Source organism: Eurytemora carolleeae, unplaced genomic scaffold (genome assembly GCF_000591075.1).
Source record: "Eurytemora carolleeae unplaced genomic scaffold, Eaff_2.0 scaffold415, whole genome shotgun sequence".
Lineage (NCBI taxonomy): Eukaryota > Metazoa > Arthropoda > Copepoda > Calanoida > Temoridae > Eurytemora > Eurytemora carolleeae.
Genome location: NW_019396314.1, coordinates 90049 through 105966, shown reverse-complemented (window position 1 = coordinate 105966; position 15918 = coordinate 90049). Strand labels below are relative to the sequence as shown.

At 32.0% G+C, this 15918-nt stretch overlaps 1 protein-coding gene across 1 annotated transcript in view; it reads right to left on the bottom strand.

Moving 5' to 3' along the window:
* Positions 1–14635, bottom strand: part of LOC111700726 (synaptotagmin-2) — a gene marked incomplete in the record, with an annotated part of 39227 nt that extends 24592 nt beyond the window's left edge. The window contains 4 exon segments of the mRNA XM_023471739.1: positions 2692–2795; positions 7253–7344; positions 7536–7610; positions 14508–14635. Coding sequence (XP_023327507.1) covers positions 2692–2795; positions 7253–7344; positions 7536–7599 — 260 coding nt within the window.
* Between the last annotated feature and the right edge of the window lie 1283 nt (positions 14636–15918).

Genomic DNA, 15918 nt, shown 5'->3' with positions numbered 1-15918 from the left:
AAAAAATGTTTTAAATAAACAAGTTTTAAAAGGAATTGCGTCTTTGCATCAAACTCAAATTTTTAATCACAATATATTTGCGACCGAACAGTTTACACCTTTATTTATTTCAAGTTTAGACTCTTTGATCCAAAAGAATTCAAAGTTTGATATATGATATAAGTACAAAAATATGTAGAGATTAGAAAATTAAAGTTTGCGACGAAGACTTACTTCCTTTAAGAAACCTTTTAGACTTTTGTGTAACCCCTTAATAGTCCCCTTAATAGTCCCCTTAATAGTTTTAAAATGTTTTAAAATTTCAAGTCAAACTAAATTAAATTGCACGTACGATTGAGATGTTATATGTTTTCAACCATACCTCCTCTTAGGAGAAGAACAACAATGTTTAATATTTTCTAATGTGTAGGGCCAAACCTTTTCATATACTTATGCATAAAATCGAAACTAGAGGTCACAAAGTCCTACCAGTAATTAAACCTTCTCTCATTCTCTCTAGTGTCTAGTTCACTGTGTTCCAATAGTTCATATTTTTGTCTCTCTTTTTCTTTTTATATATAATAATAAATACGAAACCAAGATTATTACAAGGAGGTTGAAAGTAATCAGAGATTTTCTATGAAAAACCTATTTCCGTAAATATCATGCAATGTATTATTTTTGATCACGCACATGGGGGATTGAAAATTTAAAAGATTCAAAAATAAAATGCTAAAACGAATCTTTACAAATGAACTTGCGGATTTTTGCAGAATAGACTCCGAAGGAAATATCCTCCTAAGTTCCTAATGAAAAGAGTTGTAAATAGGACATGTCCAAGGTTATAATGCAAGGAAAGTTTTTTCAGAGGTGTACGCATCTTTTGTACTGCAGTGTACAGTCTCTGGGCGGTAATGCAAACACAAGACGGATGTGGAAGCCTGACATGGGATCCTTCTTTCACATAAAAAATCAATGAAATATTCTGTTCATAGGAAACTATTATGTGAATTATCAAAATTATCAAAATTGAATGCTTTTAACCTCCTTGGATACTAAACGAACACTGATGAATCTATTCTTGCTTACCGCCCAGAGAGAACTGTTTTCAATATGTGCGCAGAGTATACGCAACTGCAATTAACTTTCCTTGCATTACAAGCTTGGGACATGTCAATGTAAAATAAAGGGAAGGTGGCTTGAAATGAAGACGACAGTTCCTTTAATCAAGTCGTTTATAATAATTTCCTAGACTTTTAAAAGGTATTTAGCCTGGGGTGTTCATCTAATGGAAAATCCTAGTTCCTTAATATATTGTACAGTTAGCAGCCTTCCTTCAAACTATAAATTAATCAACAAGGAGGNAGAAGTTATTAAATATGAGTGTAAAGCAATTCAAAATTAGTTAAGAGTAATTAAATAGAAGTTAAAAGTAATCAAATAGGAGTTTATAGTAATCAAATAGAAGTTTTTAGTAATCAAATAGAAGTTTATAGTAATCAAATAGAAGTTTATAGTAATCAAATAGAAGTTTATAGTAATCTAATAGAAGTTTATAGTAATCAAATAGAAGTTTATAGTAATCATATAAAAGTTTATAGTAATCAAATAGAAGTTTATAGTAATCAAATAGGAGTTAAAAGTAATCAAATAGGAGTTTACAGTAATCAAATTAAAGTTTATAGTAATCAAATAGAAGTTTATAGTAATCAAATAGGAATTTATAGTAATGAAATAGGAGTTTATAGTAATCAAATAGAAGTTTATAGGAATCAAATAGAAGTTTATAGTAATCAAATAGAAGTTTATAGTAATCAAATAGGAGTTTATAGTAATTAAATAGGAGTTTATAGTAATCAAGTAGGAGTTTATAGTAATCAAATAGGAGTTTATAGTAATCAAATAGAAGTTTATAGTAATCAAATAGAAGTTTATAGTAATCAAATAGGAGTTTATTGTAATCAAAAAGGAGTTTATAGTAATCAAATAGGAGTTTATAGTAATCAAATAGGAGTTTATTGTAATCTAATAGGATTTTTTTGTAATCAAATAGGAGTTTATTGTAATCAAATAGGAGTTCAGCTTTAGAGTAATGGACCGATTTAANAATTTTGTTGAATGATTTTGCTAAGGTGAATATGATGCCGTTGCTCCGACAAATTTTGTTGAATGATTTTGCTAAGGTGAATATGATGCCGGTGCTCCGACAAATTTTGTTGAATGATTTTGCTAAGGTGAATATGATGCCGGTGCTCCAAAAAATGTTGTTGAATGATTTTGCTAAGGTGAATATGATGCCGGTGCTCCGACAAATTTTGTTGGATGATTTTGCTAAGGTAAATATGATGCCGGTGCTCCGACAAATTTTGTTGGATGATTTTGCTAAGGTGAATATGATGCCGGTGCTCCAACAAATTTTGTTCGATGAAAATTTGAAATTTCTTGGAGTGTGGGTTTTAGTATTTTTATCAAAAAAGTTCTTGACCCAACGTGTTTTGTCCATGAGACTAGTAAAAAAAAGTTTCTTCATCTGACTGAAACAACTGGTTAAATTTACAAACAACTTTACCAGTTATTTAAAAATTGCACACCGCAAAATGTCTCATTTAAATAAATCATAAGTCACGAATAAAAAGTCAAACTGAAAGAATACCTGTCATATAATTTTCTTGTCTGTTAAAATTAGTATTTATTCATTTTTAGAAAAAATACCTTGTAGTAGAGCCGAAGAGTGCTGCCCAGCTGAACATAGAAGAAGGTTCCGGTTCCTCGACTACCACTGTTTGCTGGGCACCTCGACCACCCCGACCAGTCGTCTATATCATGTCAAGGTCATCAGAAAATTTACAGAAGCTTAATTACGAAAAATGAATGAGGGGTTTGATTGATATACAGCTGTTAGACTCGACACCGCGCGGGAAACTGCAATTTCGTGTTTCATCATGGACCAACCAGTGTCCGAATTTAATGAATTTAAGACGCGTCTTAAATCACCCAAAAACCGGTTTCAATTGAGCGTCGGCTTAAATCTTGAAAAACTTGATACAATTTTAAGTGGAATCAATCATAATTGAGCCGCGGTTTAAATTTAAGCCACCGCTCAAATTCTTTGAATTCGGCATCAGATCTCTAGATGCGGTTTATTTGAGTTAAATTTAATCTTGCTTTGATGAATTTTGAACTGTTAAGGATTCGCACGGAATTGGAAATCGGTAAATATTTTGATCTGAAAGTATATTTGGGGTTGATATTCACAATACCATGGATATATAACAATATAATATAAAAATACTTGAAAATTTATTTGGTATGCTATACCGTTTTAGCCTTCTATAGTCTGTTTTTATACTGTACTTCTTGCCCTAAAGCTTCCTTAAAGTCTGGTACTACAAATGAACACAGTGCATTAGATATAATACAACTAAACCAGAAAACTCTGGAATAGAAGGCCGACTTTCAGACTCAACTTAGGACTTTAAATAATCAATTAAAGGTTAGACACAGCAATTGTGAAGTATATAAAGACATACCTGTTTTACTTAAAAATGATTTATGAAGTTACTATTAAAATTATTTGTTTTGTAACAAAAAATTTAATAATTACTATAATGTCGTCTTCCTAATATAGAGTTCTCTGGTTCTACACTTCTCACTGTATAAAGACGACTAAAAAAATAATCTTAAGGGTGTTAAAAAACACTCTGTACTTTTTTCTCTCACAAGCTTATTTTTTATCCGATCAAATTGAAATTTATATCCTAGCATCTCTAGGACGTTAGGACTGTGGTTAAACAAGTATCGGATTTCTTCAACGAGGGAGGGGTGGCTGCTCTCATGGGTTTTGAATTGCTCCCATGATCGCCACAGACTAATTGAACTGAAATTTGCGACCTTTCATCAAAAATCGGATAAATTTTCACATTTTACTCCAAAACCCTGGGAGCACTCCAAAACCCTGGGAGCAGCCACCCCTCCCTCTGTTAACCCTGCTCTCTATAAATGCTCTTTATGCCTTGGGAAAGGATTAGATCAGCCTATCGGATGGGTTTTTCTATTCTCGCCACACTGCTTAAGATGATTATCATCCCCAATAGATAATTAGTATTTAATCAGAGTAGTGTTGTCTAAATCCGATATTTTTTTAACCATGAAGTCCTAATTGATCCTAGAGACATTGTGATATGGATTTCATTGTACATTTAATAGTACAGTCTAACTCTGTGGGAGGAGAAAAAAGTATAACTTTTTTTTAATTCCCTTTAGCTTTCAAGCCGCAGAACGCTAGGATTTGAAGAAATCAGACAGAGGCCAAATTTAAAGAATTTGAGCCGCGGCTTAAATTTGAGACGCAGCTCAAATATGGTTGGTCCCACTTAAAATTGTATTCAATGTTTTAAGATTCAAGCTGGCGCTCAATTGAAACCGGTTTTTGGCAGATTTGAGACACGGCTCAAATTCATTAAATTCGGACTCAGAATGCGAAAATGCAGTTTATTCCTCATTCCAAGTTTGGTTCATTTTAAAAATAATATTAAAACAAATTATGATTTTCTGACAAACTGGTTTTAATTTATAAACAGATATACTCCAGGGAAATGACAGGATCATAAAATACAGGGTATACTCCAGGGAAATGATAGGATCATAAAATAAGGGTAATCCAGGGAAATGATAGAATCATAAAATACAGGGTACTCCAGGGAAATGATAGGATCATAAAATAGAGGGTATACTCCAAGGAAATTATAGGATCATAAAATACAGGGTATACTCCAGGGAACTGATAGGATCATAAAATACAGGGTATACTCCAGGGAAATGATAGGATCATAAAATACAGGGTATACTCCAGGGAACTGATAGGATCATAAAATACAGGGTATACTCCAGGGAAATCATAGGATCATAAAATACAGGGTACTCCAGGGAAATGATAAAATCATAAAATACGGGGTATACTCCAGGCCCAGGGAAATGATAGGATCATAAAATACAGGGTATACTCCAGGGTCTTAAATAAAATGTACATAATCAAAATTGGCCTTTAATTTTAGAATGTAAATTAAGCCCCTTCAATCAACTCCCTGGATTTCTGATTGGAAATCAACCCTCATTTTATCTATGTATGAATTGGAAATCAACTATTACTGGATTTATAATTGGAAATCAAACATCCCTGGATTTTTAAGTGTAGATCAACCATCCCTGGATTTCTGATTGGAAATCAACCATCCCTTGATTTCTGATTGGAAATCAACCGCCCCTGGATTTCTGATTGAAATCACTCATCCCTGGATTTCTTATGGTAAATTAACCATTCCTGGATTTATAATTGGAAATCAACCATCCCTGGATTACTGAGTGTAAATCAACCATTCCTGGATTTCTGTTTTGAAATAAACTATACCTGGATCCTTGGATTGGAAATCAACCCCATGGATTTCTGATTGGAAATCAACCGCCCCTGGATTTATGATTGGAAATGATTCATCCCTGGATTTCTTATTTGGAAATAAACCATCCCTGGATTTCTTATTGTATATCAACAATTCCTGGATTTCTTTTAGGAAATCAATCCCCTGGAATTCTGATAGTAAATGAACCCTCCCTGGATTTATGGATTGAAAATGAATCCCCTGGAATTCTGATAGCAAATGAACCCTCCCTGGATTTATGGATTGGAAATCATTCCCCTGTATTTCTGATTGTAAATGAACCCTCCCTGGATTTATGGATTGGAAATCAATCCCCTGCATTTCTGATTGTAAATGAACCCCTCCTATATTTATGGATTGGAAATCAATCCCCTGTATTTCTGATTGTAAATGAACCCTCCCTGGATTTATGGATTGGAAATCAACCATCCCTGGATTTCTGATAGTACATGAACCCTCCCTGGATTTATGGATTGAAAATCAACCATCCCTGGATTTCTGATAGTAAATGAACCCTCCCTGGATTTATGGATTGGAAATCAACCATCCCTGGATTTCTGATTGAAAATGAACCCTCACTGGATTTATATATAGTATTAAGGATAGAATATCTCCCTGGAGAGATATAATATCAAACACAAAAAGAAATCTGATGAAAAGGGTCAGGGGAGAGATCTAACTAACAACCAATACAAGTTAGGATTTATGGATTTATGGATTTATGGATTTAGATATTTAAAAAAAAATTCGTATTTCAAGAGGCAATATTAAGGTTTCTGTGTTCATTTTAAAATTTCTCACTTTTCACAATTCAAATATTTCCCTTTTAGGGTGATAAAGTCACTATATCGCCCTACAACAGGGCTTTAAAGTAACTTTATCAACCTGCTACCCCTTTTTCCGAATTTTTTTCCAGATTATTAAAGTAGAGCCTATGGGCTTTCTTGAAAATTATCATATGTTATAGATTTGTATCACAATGAGGACATAGAGGGGGGGGGGGGTTCCTGGGCCCCCTGAAAATTTTTTGGGAAACCAGACGTCAGCCTGAAAAGGGTTAAATAAGTTAAGTAAAATTTAAAAAATAAGTTTTTTATGTTCTTGCAATGCGTGCGAAAAAAAATTTTACCGGGATTTTTTCTTTTTATTTGTGGTTTGTTTGATGTGTAAATAAAGGATCTCTAGAAAATACTTTCATTTTGATAGAAAACAAACTAAAAACAATGAAAATCATAGAAAAAATTTCAATTACAGTTTACCAATTACAAGTATTTTTGTTCATAAATAAATGAGTTCGTCAAAGGTAAAAAGAGTACTGTTGTGAATTGGTTACGTGTCATTAAATCAAGTTCATCCATTTTTTCGCGACCTAATTCTAATATAGATTGAATAGTGTTGTAGCAATCTATAATATATATTTATATATAGTTGTTGGTCTGTCCGTTTGTGTCCAATAAACGTCAAAACGACCAAACTTATCCACCCCAGACTGACCAGGTTTCTTCTATTTGTCAAATTGTGATCGAAAGTCACAGTTCCGTGGGATAAGGATCGAACCCTTTAATTCGGGTGGATCGGGTCCACATTTTGTGTGGAACCTCACATGACCCTGGAATGGTTTATGGATACTCAGAATTACAAAACATTGTCTCCAAAAATTAGTTTTTCTTGAAATTGAGAAAATTCTCAAAACAAAATTTAATCTGCGACATTTCTTATCATTATTAATCCAAGATAAATAAAGTTGAAACAGAAGATGGGCGCGAGGCGCCCTGATAGTCTGGTATCTCAAAAACAAATAGAGATAATTTAATTATTTTGTAAATTCCATGACATGCCTGAGGTCGTCTTCTTTCTCCAGGTAGAGGTGGAGGAGGGGGTTCCTCTCCAAAAATACAAGCGCATGGGTTTATTAACAGCTCATCTAACCCTAGACATTTAACCCTTTAGTCCTGGGCAGTGAGGAGGGAGGGGGGGGGAAAAAGTGATTTNCTACTGTATTCTACCTGTAGACTCTACTGTATTCTACCTGTAGACTTTACTGTATTCTACCCGTAGACTCTTCTGTATTCTACCTGTAGACTCTACTGTATTCTACCAGTATACTCTACTGTATTCTACCTGTAGACTCCAACCAGCCTGTGAAGGTTGATGAATTAGAGATTGTATTTGTCCCTCCTGGCATCCTTCTCTCCTCTGCAATATTAGACAGAGTTAACTACAAAAGATAAGAATTTAAAGACGACCTGAAACTGTTACTCCGGTTCATTTTAAGAACCGAGCCGACTTGTGATCAGCTAGGGCTAGCTGTACAGTACAATTAGACTAAGTTAGGCAAACTGGGATAGTGCGCCAAGATTCTGAAGGAGTCCGCTTCATTTTTAAATCTGATAAAATATTTAGTTTCTTTTTATAATTAAGAGTTACCAGCATTTTAAATGTAAATTTGTAATCTCTCCTCCATTTTAAATGTGAATTTGTAATATCTCCTCCATTTTAATTGTAAATTTGTAATCTCTCCTCCATTTTAAATGTGAATTTGTAATCTCTCCTCCATTTTAAATGTGAATTTGTAATCTCTCCTCCATTTTTCAGATTCCAAAACTACACCACTCTTAAAGTTGCTTGATCCGTGCAGGTCCAACACGTACTGTATAGGCATTCAGTCGTACTGTCCAGTCAAGCTACCCATTGTAGAGTCGACCCAGCATGTTGTATGCAAGAAATGCATCCTGACAAGAAGCAAGATCACAGTTAGACTGCAAACCACATTTTGAAAAGTATCGAGAAAAAAACATATTTCGATGTAGTCACATAATGTCATGGATATTGTGACACCCTGTGTATAAAGTGAAGAAATGGCAAATCACTTTTTACTCTCCTAAAAAATTAACAATTCTCTACTCAACAACTTCAGCTATTTCTGAATGAAAGACGGTGGAATATTATTTTATTTAAAATTGTTCTATTTTTCTGTCAAAAGTGTTTAGATATAAACCTTAGCAAAGTTTATATTTCAATATACCACGCTTATATAAACTGTCAATTTTCACTTATATTTAAATTTCAGTTTAGAGCCTTCTGTATTGGATCATGAATGTTTAAGAAGTCAACAATTAACTTAGTTGAGTTTAATTCTTAGATATTTTTTTAAGATTAAAGTTATTTTTGAAATTTTATGTTTTTATGAGATAGAATCTTATAAAACATAAATACAGGGGATATTAGTTCCAAAACTAACACTTGGTCCATTTCTAACACTGAGTGTTAGAAATGGGACAAATCTGCAAACTTATCTTTTTAAAGAGTATGTCTTTAAATCCAAGACGAGTAGAACAAAATTACACCATATATTTATAAAAAATGGTTAAAACTGTATATTGAACCAATAAATGTAAATTTTAAACTTATAATAAGGTGTGAGAATTAGTTTTAGATGATTGTTGATTTCATTTTCGAACATATCCCTATTTCGAAACAATTACCGGATTTCAGCTCATGTCGCGTTTTCGGAACATATCCTGGTTTTGAGACAATTACGGGAATTCATATCAATGTCAATTTTTAAGCATTTACGCGCTTAACAAAACAAGATTTTTTGATAAGGTAAAATATAAACAAAATATGAAATAAAAACAAACTGAGATGGGAACTTTTGAATGGGATATCCTTAATCCTGATCGGATAATTAATCTGGAGATTAAAAATGAGTGGAGAACAAGCAATATTTAATCTGCAGATTAATTAAAAGAGTGGAATAAGCCTTAATCACGATATCCACCATTCTAAACTTTTCAGCTCTGTTCTTCTATAATTTAAAAATCATTACAGCATTGAGATATGAAATATTAATATCATTTGTTCTTACAATATAGGATCAACTAGAAATGCGGGAAACTGTTTGTTTAAAATGTTTGAAAATAAATCATCGATATTCTCTAATTTAACAGATAATATGAGAAAACTTAGATTCTAATAATAATTCAGAAATTAATTTAGTCTTCATAAGATAATTTTTGGTTTGTGTGATTTAATTTGTAAGCTATGAGAGTGATTTTTGTTTTGAATTGTGGATTATACTCAAAAGAACTCCTATTATAATTTTGATTTAAAAAAAATTTAAAATTGGGAATTGTTGTCCTCGTCATGTTTAATAAAATTTTGGTTATAGTTTTTATTATCGACTTTTACTCTGCATATGGGCCGGGATTCCAAAAACCTATTTTTTCAATTTGTGCCCATTTCTAACAACCAGTGTTAAATATGGGCCAAGTGTTTTGGAACTAATGTCCGCTAAAATTTTAAACTTTATCAAAACAAATCTTTAATTATGGAATGATAAAAACTAAAAAGAATGGCGAGTAAGGCGCAACTAAGATATTTTTTAAAAAGAGGGGGGGCGAAGAATTTTTAGTGGGATAAAAAATCGGTAGTTGTGAACATTTTAATAAACATACAGGGTTAGCCACACAGGATGAGAATGTAAAGACGACATGAAATTCTACAAATATGACGACTTAAAGCTTGATTTTTGGTTTCTGCATTCAATTGCTTATTTGGATGGTTTACTAAATGTATGATTAAGTACAGAAATATGCCAGTTTTGGTCTAAATTCTCATCAATTTTCAAAAAATAAAAAAAAACTCCATACTTGCACAAAAAAAGTTAAACTTTTGCAACAGGCGCCGCAAATCACACTTTTTTTTGACTCACCCTGTATATATATATACTTATAGAAACTCTATTTCTTCTTAAGGTTGCCATGTTCTTCAGGCTGATAAAAGTGAAGAAATTGTAATATAAAATTATTGTCATTAAAATATTTTTTATTGTTTTAAAAGAAATTATTTATTTTAAAAGATTTTTGTATAATATAAATGCATCTTCCTATCATGTTTTAGGCTAAAAATCCGAAAATTTTATATTGAATGCATTTTATTCCTACTTCCGAATATATATTTCAGTTAATTAAATGTAATCATTAAACATTGTCCAGGATTGTTTGTACGTATCAGTATTGAATTGTTTAGACCAATTAGGCAAAAATAAAATGTGACTTGCGTTGAACGCGATAAATTAAAAGGTTAAAATAAAACATAATGGTCTCTAATATAAAACTTTTCTCATTTGTATCATTTGGAACTTAATTTGATTATAATTTTACAGCAAGCAGAGATTTTAGGATTAAAATATTCAAATATTTTGTTGATAGCTTCATTATATAACATTCCAATATTCCAAATATTGAACCTTGAAGCCTTTACATTATTCTTCAAATATCATTTAAAATATTAGCTATAGGTGATCTGGGGGAACATTGAATAAGGCATTACATATATTACAAAAATATATATACAGTGATAATAAGACTTCCATGTGGTTTAATGTAAATTTTCAAAATTAGAATAAATGGGGAAATATCATTGTTCAATCTTTAATCATCCCACTGTGGTCATGTGAATCTGATATATGCCAGAAAAAATGTGTGAAAAAACTGATGTATTTAATAGAAAAATAGAAAAAAAAAACTTTACTCAAGATTGGTTTACTTTCTTCTGTGCCGTCAATTTAAGTGATATTTGCAATTGCCTCAACTTTCTTTTTGCAGATATTTTGTTGTCATATGTCTATTTCTAATATTGACAAAACTAAAATATTGGCATGCATTTATGTTTCTTATAGAAAAAGTGCCGTAAAATATCATCATAGAATTAATTATCAGTGGAAGTCAATTATCTTATTCTCCTCTCGTTGACAAGGGTTATATTGTCTACCCAGTCACAATCTTGACATCTCCAAGTGGCTCCCTTCTTGGTCAAGTCTTTTAGTGAATCATTCAATGGTTGTTCCAAGACAAAAAGCCCAGCCCAACCTTCATATTTTCGATGATTTTCAGGTCGTCATTTAAAGTTTCTTTTCTGTGTGGGTAACCCTGTATGTAATTGAAACCTTTACTATATTGTATTTTCGGAAAATAACACAGAGAAACAACTAAATATATATATATATATGCAACGTATATCTATCAAATTAAAATTGTAGACTCTGAACTGAAACAAGATATCTCAAAAACAAATTTAACAAAATATTTTCGAAATCTCGACTTTAATCTCCAAGCATTGATCAGAGATTTGAATCCACGTAAAGGTACTGTAGACCATTTTTCTAGTGTTACACGGTCAGCTTGAGGATTTCTACTGCAGAGACAAATAAGAATAAATTTACAGAATTAAACACCATTGAAGATAGAACACCAAGATTATGTTTACATTCCCTTTAATGGAAACATCACAATTCCAGTGATTAAATTCAGAAATTTATTTAGGAGATTTTTGCATTGTTACCGCGAAACAATTAGTTTTTTTTTGAAATATTTCTCCAAAATATTAAAAAAGAATTAAGTAGAAAATTTGTTTAACATATTTCACATAAAATATTCATGAAAAGACAAATAACAAGAATATAATCAACATTTGCCTGTAACATCTTTGAAAATGAGCAAAATAAACAAATTCAGTTGGAAAAAGTTCTTTTTTAAACTTGAAAAATGACATTTTCCGAAATGAATTCTTATGCTGCATGAGTGAATTTAAAAAAAATTTAAATAAGATTTAAAAATCGTATTTTGAATTTGCTAAAAATGTGTTGCCGAAATGGTCCCATTAAACCAGAAAATATCTTGATATCCAATGTGGGCACTGTTAGATTGAGAATTAATGCTTACTTCTTCAGTTCAAGTTATCCCCGCAGGGTACGACTGTTACAAACAAAGAGAAAAGAATATATATTAGATGGGAATTTACTAGAAAAATGTTTAAAACGGCCATTTTGTTGTTCTGTTTCCATACTGCGGGTGTACTTCACATATTTATGCTATATAACCTTTTGGGCCCTGGAATATCATTTTATAGAAAATCTAAAATTAATATTAAAAGAAAACAAAATTATGAAATAACTGACCAATGATCATTTCACATAGACTCAATGCCTTTCACTTTACAAACGTTCATTTTCCGTTTAACTATAAATCAAATGATGTTTTTTATTCCCCTAAATTCATTATAAAGTTTATTTAACAGCTTTAAAAAATTCGAAATTGACATGGATAGTCTAGGGAACATACTGTATTAATGTACTCTACTGCATATAATTTGTGAACATTTACATGATTTGAACTCTTTGAACTCCCTTTCAGGCTAAAAGGGACTGAAAAAATTTATACCGAGAGATTCTTTAAATTCCCCTCTAATATTTATTCTATTCTCTTTGACTGTCACGTGATATCTAAGAGGAATTTTTAAAAATCGTTTTTTTGTTTTTTTTTGCCTTCATTTGCTCCCAGGGTCAAAATTTGGCATATTGTAAGAAAATCAAATGTTTAAAACTTTAGAATAAAGAATTTGGATATTTTTTAAACTTCTCACCTTTAAAAGTAAAAAAAACCCCTAAAAAACGAAACAAGAACTTATAGTTGGATGAGGTTAATGCGGAAATAACAAAGAATTTTTCCAAAGACGTGGCTAATAGTATACTAAGAGGACAATATTTTTCAAGAAAATAGGTATTTTTTACGTTGCTACTAATAGTATACTAAGAGGACAATATTTTTCAAGAAAATAGGTATTTATTTATATCATGCATTCATGCCTATTGTGTGCCCTGGGACAAATTTTCACAACAATTAACTGTTTAAACTAATTAAAATTTTATGAATTTATATGCGCTGCATGATTTTATAATTTCTCATTCTAATTAGTTGGAGAAACTATAAATTGTACTACAGGGAAGGATTATTTTTAATATTTCTTTTTCCGGGGCGTATTCAGGAATTTGTCCAGGAAAGGCCTAAATTTTCTTTCGTTCTATGGGGGGCTAAGCACCCATTGGGGCCAAAAATCCCATTAAAAACCATAGATTTCACTGCCCCAGAAGGGGGATGAGCCCCCTGAATACGCCTTTATTCTTTGTGACAAAATATGTTGTTTTCAAGTATCAGATTAAAGTTCTAAATATGTTTTTGCATCATAGGATCAGTAAATCCAAACAGACACGTTTAACTCATAGTAGCTATATAGATCACCGTAACATGGTTCTTATATCAATGCATGATCCGAACCAGCACTAGGATTTTAGTGTAATCGAATACCACTAACAGATTTACTCGTACTAGCCAATCTAGTGAACTTAGCGCGTTTTATACAGCAAATATATGCTATTATAGCTGGACACGTGAAAGATTGGTTTAAGGTATGATAGAGATCAGAGTTTTCTTGTTGAGAAATGGCAGTTATTACATCAGGACCAAAAGTGTAACCGTTAGAACCAAAATTGTATTCATGTGGTTCGGTGGACCGGTGTTTATTAACCAAAGTCAAAGAATTATGATGTAAAGATAACGTTATTTCAGAGGTGTACGCATTATAGTACTGCAGTGTACTGTCTCTGGCCGGGCGGTAATGTAAACACAAGACGGATGTCGAAGCCTGAAATGGGAACCATCTTTCACATAACAAATCAATGCTTTTATCCTCCTCGGATACTAGAGTAACACTGATGCATCTATTCTTGTTTACAAACACCGCCTACAGAAAACTGGTCTCAATATATACGCGGAGAATACGCAACAACAATTAACTTTCCTTGCATTAGTACATTGATCCCAAGGTTGCCGAAAAAATCGTTGAGAATTTTGCAAATTACTTCTTTAAAATTAAAGCTTAAAAAAAGTCCTTTATCGTTCGAAAATCTACACGTCTAGGGCTACAAATAAGCAATAAGTGATTAAGTGAAGTAAAATTAAAAGCCAAGGCGTCGCGACACTTCAAAGTCGACCCAGTCTTAAATATTGATAAAACTTTTCAAAGCTGTCTAGATCTATGTGTACCGTTTCACAAAAGAGTTTCCAATCTGGACCAAACCTTCTCCATTTTTCCCCCAACATTGTTTAGTGTTAGACCAGCTAAATACATATTTTTAGTATAATGAGACATCCTAGAAGAATTCGAATTGTAACTTGTTATTTTTGGACAAATTACTGACTAAAACTTACAAAACGCCAAACCAGCCAAAATAAAAGATATTTTTATAATTACCTTATATACCCGTTGGACAGTTTAGCTCCTCTCCGCCGAGATTGAGAGAAACTGAACTGCTGGTATTATGAGAAGTGTGTAGAAGATAGAGAAGTATGTATACATGATAGATAGATAGTTAGGAAGGATGGATTTAGCGGAGAAATACTCCGGGTATAAGGACGCAACAGGCTACTGTCCGCTCCATATACCTCCTCCAGATACCGGTATACCTACTCTTAGATACAGGGGAGTCAGAGAACATAAACGGACTGTAGTCGTAAATCAATTAACTATTAGTGAAGTTGTTTTTCATAATATATTTAATTATCTTCAAAACTTTTCTTTTATGTTTTAGTTATTTAGATCTTTAAAAGAAGATTCCAAAAATATTTTTAAATTTTTTCTAGCAAAAAAATTGACAATTTTATAGATTCAAAACTAAATTACAGGGTGTTCTTTTGGTTTTTTTCCCGAATTCAAAATCTTGTTTTTTTGGATTTTATAAAATTGAAAATAAAAAAAAAACAATTTTGAAGTTACGTCAAATATAAAATATGTTTTGAAAACAGGAAATCCTGGATCCGGATCCATCATCACGGATGCGGATCCGAATCAAAATGATATGGATCCGAAACACTGGAATCAAATATGAGTAAAGGGGTTCCTGAGCTATGATCTGATATACAAACATGCCCTGAAAAAATGTCCCCGCGAATTGTCACAGTTCCAACAAATTTATATTTCTCCTATCGTCTTCCTCGTATGCATCAATTCATTGCAGACAACTTTCAATTTTAATTTTGATTTCGAAAAGCTTCCCTTTAGTTACTTCAAAACTTGTAGTTCGAAAAAAGCTTGTGAACAAACAAAACTTAAAGCAGAAGTCGTCTTGTTATATTAAAATAATCGCCGATCACTTTACAAAATCCTCTTTCCTTAGATTTTCACTGTTCTGTTCTCTTTTTTTTTTGACAATTTTGTTAAAACTATTCCATGATGTATTTTTTTCATGTATTCAATTCATTTTACAACAGCCCAACACTTATTATCAAGAACGGAAGAACGAAGCTAAACATGATCTGGACTGCTAATTTTCCTCACTATCTCGCTTATATTGTTTTGTAGTACTAAAACATATTTGTTAGAACTTTTAACCACTTATTTAGCTTCAGGTTCAAAGTAGCAATTGGAAAAATTCTAATATGGTTTTGCTCGACAGCTTGCAACCTTTGGATCAATTCAAAGTAAATAATATCCCGGGTTACAATTATCTCAAGGCCTTGAACGATAAATCTGAGAAGAACAATGATTACTGTCTGTAATTTTACAATTTTTCTTAACCTTATTAAGTTATCCTATTTGATTCAGTAGAATTCATCATTTAAAACATTTAAGGTCTACATACATTTTGTTGCAAAGATTTAAGAAT